Genomic DNA, 6495 nt, shown 5'->3' with positions numbered 1-6495 from the left:
ACTTTGTAGTCGGATACGTAGGCACAATTGGCCGAACTCTCTAATCAAACCTAGTGTATTCATTGTGAATAAGAGGTGTTGCTCTAATAGAAAGAGAGTGAGAGAGGTTATTTTAAACTTGGTGGTGCATTAGTGAATGAGTAAGAGAATACTATAACATAACAAAGCATAAAATTAGATAAGTAGCACAAAAGTCTTTGGTTTAGTGTGATGGCTTTCACATTAGAGAGGTGTGAAGATAACATGGTGTTCACTATGGAGTCTCAGAAATCAGTGCCTGCTCCTTTCTTGACAAAGACATACCAACTTGTTGATGATCCTCTCACTGACCACATTGTATCTTGGAGTGATGATGAAACTACATTTGTTGTTTGGAGGCCTCCTGAGTTTGCTAGAGATCTTCTTCCCAATTTTTTCAAGCATAACAACTTCTCAAGCTTTGTTAGGCAACTAAATACATATGTGAGAATCTTCAAATTCTAACTTCTATGTTCTATATATCCTTATTCATTGTTTTAGTAAGTATCTTCTTTAGTTAGTAAGTTTCATTTTTCTTACTTCTTGAAAATATGCTGAAAACGGCTTATGAAAAGGTCGTAAGTTATTCTATAAGCTTTTCAAAACAGTTTCGCAAGCTATGAAGCACTGACAATAATTTGAGAAAATGTAACAACGGAATACAGTCACATGTATCGATGTTGTGTTGGTGTCTGATGCGTGTCTTCAACGTGAAGTGTGCTCACAAACACATACTTACACTTCTCCTCTTCTTGCAGGGTTTCAAGAAGGTTGTTGCTGATAGGTGGGAGTTTGCAAATGATTACTTCAAAAAAGGAGCTAAGCATTTGTTATGTGAAATCCACAGGAGAAAAACCCCTCAACACTATCAACAACAATACTACGAACAATCGCCACAAATTTTTCAACCAGATGAAAGTATATGCTGGATTGATTCTCCATTACCATCTCCTAAATCAAACACCGATATCTTAACAGCACTTTCTGAGGATAATCAAAGATTAAGGAGAAAGAATTTCATGCTGTTATCAGAACTCAGTCACATGAAGAATCTTTACAATGATATTATATATTTCATTCAAAACCATGTGAGTCCTGCTTCTCCCTTTGAACAAAGAAGCAACAATAGTGCTACTATTTTGAAGCTTGTTGAATTGGATTCATCATCACCTCAATTACCAAATGATAAAGATTGTAATAGCTCTTCTGTGAAGCTCTTTGGTGTTCCTCTTTGTGGAAAAAAGAGGGTTCATCCTAGTAATCTTGATTAATAAGAATAATTAGTTTTATGTTCAGAGCTTTCCATGATAATGTTAAAGTCTGTAATGGATTGCTTTGATTGTTTTTTGTTGGCATTTGAAGATAACCATCTTTTCATGTATAGCTGAGGCTGATATTTAGATTTTGACTTAGTTATTTCTTTCAGATTTTCCATTACTTGATCAACATCTCTTTCAGCTAGAATTCAAACCATGATTCGAATGTTGTAGAGGCTAGTCATTTTCGGTAGGCCGAACCAAAGTTGGTTTTAATTCACATTATAGTTTATAATAGCTTGTTAAATACCTCCTTTATGTCTTTGACAATCACTATAAAAATCGATTTTTTGGTACTTCAATTTAACTTTCTTTCTGAATTTTGGTCATTCTTCTCAACTTTTGGTCATTTTTTGTGGTAAGACCAGTTCATTTATAACGCCACAATGCTTATCAGGTCACACTGAATATCGATGTCAACAAAAAGCCCCGTGACAACATTTTAGTACGTGACAAGAAACACAGATAAAATAGTGATTAACAACAATCATATTTTTTTTCTCAACCATTTCCTTCAATTCCATAATTGGGAAATTTTCTTTGCTACTTATTCTTCAAAGAACTTTCAAGTAACTACTGGAAGCAACACTAAGAGTTGTATACTTATTGTAACTCAATAATTTGATTATAAAACATAAATAACAGTATTAGTGTCTCCCAAATAATGCTTCACAAATTGATTATTTAAATTATTGATGCATAGAACTTTGAACTTGTTATGTTTCTCTGATCAGAGCAGCTACATGTTCTCTTACCCTTATTCGACAAAGTTGCAAATAGTTCTACCAAGAACATATAACACATACTAATAAAAAAATTACATGGAACATAACAGACCATATGCTGAGAGAGACAAAAAGCAAAAAAATGATGGTTCAATGGACTAGGCTCACCAGGCCTATGGGCTGAGAATACAGCAGCCTGTAATCCCTCCACTGTCAAGAGAAGGAAGTGATCACTGCTCTGTGAAACCAGCCTCATGCGGATCCCTCCGTTCTAGTGACCAGGAGATCTGAGCCTTCGCCCAAATCCCATGGCCCAACTCTCAACTTGGAGTGGGCAGGCCAGCATAATGTACCCTACAGCCCAACCTGTTAAGACACAGCCATGTTCCATCACCTTGATGCTCCCACATGGGTTACAAGTTGGTGTTATTCAACTCAGCAAACAAATGGCTGTGTTGGAAGGTTATAAACCATTTCATATTCTATGTTCTAAACGATGTGGGACATTTTATTGCTCAGATATATTATGGTCTTGAGTTGGAAAGATTCATGTCATATCATATGCATACTTAGTTTAGTTCATATTTGTTATCCACTCTTTTCATAACGCATGATTATACAATAATTTATGACCTTGTTTATAAGGCCATGTATAATTGACTGACTCTTAATTATGTCAAATGACAGCTTCAATGTGTGAACTAATCTTTCAATAATCATAACTTTGGTGAAGCCTTGAAAAATGTCTCTCATGCCTTTTCTGTCAAAGCAATATTTTAGTCTTAAACAGATTTTCCTCTCGGACATACAAACATTCTTTCCTCTGAAGCACAAACACGGACATGTCGACACCGATAATAATTTGAAAAAATGACATAATTCAATGTAATTATATGTGTTGGTGTTGTGTCGGACACGATATGTATCCAACACCGAGTCACCCGTAATCCAAGGAGTATGTGTTTCATAGATTCCTCCAAAGTAAGGATTATTGTAAAAACATATAACAATGATCCCCCATAGTCCCCAAAATCCTGTGATAAATCCCGATGCCACACTCAAATAAATTGGTTTTTTATCTTCTGGACTACTTTCTTCTGGTGTTTCTGGTTTCTCGGGCCTCCTAGACATTTTTTGTCAAGTGGTTTCTCACAAAGATCAACATTCCCTTCATAATTTGAGGCATTGAAACTCTGCAACTGCGTGCCAATTGGAATTCTTCCAGACCGATTATTATCCAACAGATTCAACAAGGACAGACAATCAATTTTAGCTAGAGAAGGAGGAATCAAACCAGAGAAATGGTTTCGTGACAAGTCAAGAAATTCAAGTGATGTTAACCTTCCAATCTTTGAAGTAATTTCTCCATTCAAATTGTTGTTTGATAAATTCAACGACACCAACTCTATCAAGTTTCCTATTTCTTCTGGAATATTTCCTATCAATTGATTGTTTGATAGATCAATACTTCTCAAAATGAGCTTATTATTCTTGAATTATCGTTCTGCACCTTTCCACATCAATAATGCAAAGAAATCATAGCCTTCATATACAAGGGTGCCTTTGTAATAAACAAATACAAAAACTATGGTTCTATTTGGGGAAACATTCTGAGACATTACAGAAAAATTCTTCAAGCACTTGAAAATTCGTCCCGATGGATTGTTCTCAGAGAGATCCACCAGCTGAATGTTTGTTATGTCACAGACTCTGCGGAAGGCTTCCATTGAATTGGTTCTTTCACAAGCTTAACATTTGTAATTGTTGTCCTAACCAATACGGTATTGGTCCTGAGAATCTATTATCTCCAAGATCTAGCATGGTCAGTTCTGTGCAATTTTTCAATGAGAAAGGTAACTTCCCTGTCAAGCTATTGTTGCGCAATATCAATACCTTAATTTTAAGTAATGATCCCATTGAGAAAGGAACTTCACCAGACAAATTATTGTCGCTCAAATCTAGAAATTCCAATGCTTTCAAATGATTCCAATAATCAGGGAGCTTCCTTGATAATTGATTCTTTGATAGATCCAATATGAGCAACCTATCAACCACAGTGTTGGCACATAAAAACAAGTGAGTTTCAGAAAATTTGTTATTAGACAACCGTAGCAATGTTGCACTTCGAAAAAACGGAGGAATTGAACCTTCAAATTGATTTGAATCCATAATTACTTGACAACCTCTAGAAAATCTTATGAGCATATTTGGAATTGAGCCAGTGAGATTATTGTACGAAATATTCGTGAACCTAATATTCGTTGCTTGATTCCAAAACCACACTGGAACAACATCTGAGATTCCAGCTTCAGAAATGTCCACCCATCAAAGATTTTTTTGACTACGGATCCATTTCGGAAAACTTGGCCCTAAAGTACAAGACCTTAAATATATGGTAGACAGTTGAAAAGGCGGCACCCAGTTTTCACTGAATTTCAAAGCCAATGAATTGGAACTCAAGCTTAAATACTTTAACATGGACATGTTGCCAAAATGAGAGTCAGTGATCACACCATCCAAATCATTGGAATCCAAGTAGAGGTTCGCTAATCGATAGGGGAATGTTGAATTTTTTAGGATCGTCCCATTTAATAGATTTTCATATAGGAACATATTTTCTAAAGATGAGAACCCTGACATGTCAGGTACCGTGCCAATAATTTGGTTGCTAGCCAAGTATAATTCTTTCAGCGAGTTCTTTGCACACCCAACAGACAGATTATGAAGCATTACCGGAAGATCTTCACTCAACTTGTTACTTGACAGGTCTAGTGACCTTAATGAACATAGGCTACCAAATGATTTTGGAATTCCACCTTCTAAAGAATTTGATTTAATTATCAAAGACTCCAATGATTTTGGAATTCCATCCGGTACCTTCCCACGTAACATATTATTTGAAATGTCGATTGTTATTAGAGATGGGAATATTGAAAGGTTAGGCAATGTGCCAGTAATTTGGTCGTGATATAAGCTTAAATCTTGCAGTGAGTATCTAGCACAACCAGCCAATTTGAGAAGAATTGTTGAAATGTCTTCATTCAAATTGTTAGAATCAAGTTTCAATGAGTACATATGTCACTGAAGGATTCCATACTACTTCCACCATGTAGTACTGTTGTGAATTTGGACTCAAATTTCACACCAATACAAACTATGATGTGTGGAGCAAGTATCAATGGCAACCAACATCACAAAATTAACCACAAGCAACAACAACAAGTGCATAGCAAAACCACAATCATAATCAAAGCAATAAAGATAAGCAATTAAAGAAAGGAACAAATCCACCAAGATTATTGACCCAGTTTGGTCCAACTTGACCTGATCTGAGGGAGAGATTGATCTCTCCAATCCTCTATCAATGAGTTTTTCCAAAGAGATACAAATGGGTTACAAGAAATTAGCTTCAACAAGCTCACAAAGAACAACCCTAATTTCTACCCATTTTCCCAATCTCATTAATGAACAAGATACTCATGATTTTCACTCTCCCAAGGTGTTTACAATTGTTTCCCAACTCTAGAATCTAACCCCCAAAAGAGAACCAACCCTTAGCCTTTGATTTCAATAAGGATCTTCTCTTTTGGTTTCACAAGACTCACCCAAGTTGCTCGCAAATGACTCTCCACTCACGTGTTTCCCAACCCCATGAATCTTCCCCAAAAGGCACCAACCCTTTTCTTAAGAGCCCCCTCTTTTGGTTCTCCAAGATTCACATCTTGAAACTTTGAACCTCACCCAAAGACCCTCAACCTTTAGTATCTAAAACCCTAAAAGTTCTCTCCTTTGGTTTCCATGAGATTCACCAAGCTTACCCAACAAATGAGTCAAAGAATGCATATATTGTGTTCAGATCCGAACAAAATCGTGTCATGATTTCCCAAATTGTGACACGTTTGGTGCGTACGACCCAAGGTACGACCAACCTTATCGTACGACCAACCTTATCCTGAAAACTTGTCCAGCAAGCCGAAAATCGTGTCACGTTTTTCCAAAAATGTGTCACGATTGAACACTTCAAGAAACCATGCTAACTGCCTGCCAAATCGTGACACGGTAAATAAATCATGCCACGATCCTGAATTTTGCTAAAATCATTTTTGAAGCACTTTGCAACAAGTACATTAACGGACAAGTCAAGTCGTTCAAGATTGTTTCTCGTGTTGACAAAATCATATGGAATGGTGCTTTTGAAGATGTTATGGCTAAGATCAAGCTCAATTAAGTTGGTGGTGGCATTAAACACTCACTCATATATTTTGGATGATGAGAAGGCATTCTGTGAAAGATCAAGAGTTGCAAGAGAAGTAGAAAAATTCAATAGCGAACGAGACAAAGAAAGAATGTAAAGATCTGAAAGATCACAACCAGATAGCTTCAATTCTTGTATTTTTGGAAGCTTTCCAATCATTTGCAGCCAGACATGAGAAGAA

At 36.3% G+C, this 6495-nt stretch overlaps 1 protein-coding gene across 1 annotated transcript; it reads left to right on the top strand.

The window, feature by feature from the left end:
- LOC11432338 (heat stress transcription factor B-4b) lies at positions 1-1500 on the top strand. Its single transcript, XM_003617171.4, has 2 exons — positions 1-462; positions 777-1500. Exons 1-2 carry the CDS (start codon positions 211-213, stop codon positions 1287-1289), a joined length of 765 nt encoding a protein of 254 aa, XP_003617219.1. The 5' UTR covers positions 1-210; the 3' UTR covers positions 1290-1500.
- Positions 1501-6495: the final 4995 nt, after the last annotated feature.

This window comes from Medicago truncatula, chromosome 5 (assembly GCF_003473485.1).
Source record: "Medicago truncatula cultivar Jemalong A17 chromosome 5, MtrunA17r5.0-ANR, whole genome shotgun sequence".
Taxonomy (NCBI): Eukaryota; Viridiplantae; Streptophyta; class Magnoliopsida; order Fabales; family Fabaceae; genus Medicago; species Medicago truncatula.
The sequence above is the reverse complement of the archived record's forward strand: the minus strand, read 5'-3'. Positions and strand labels throughout refer to the sequence as shown.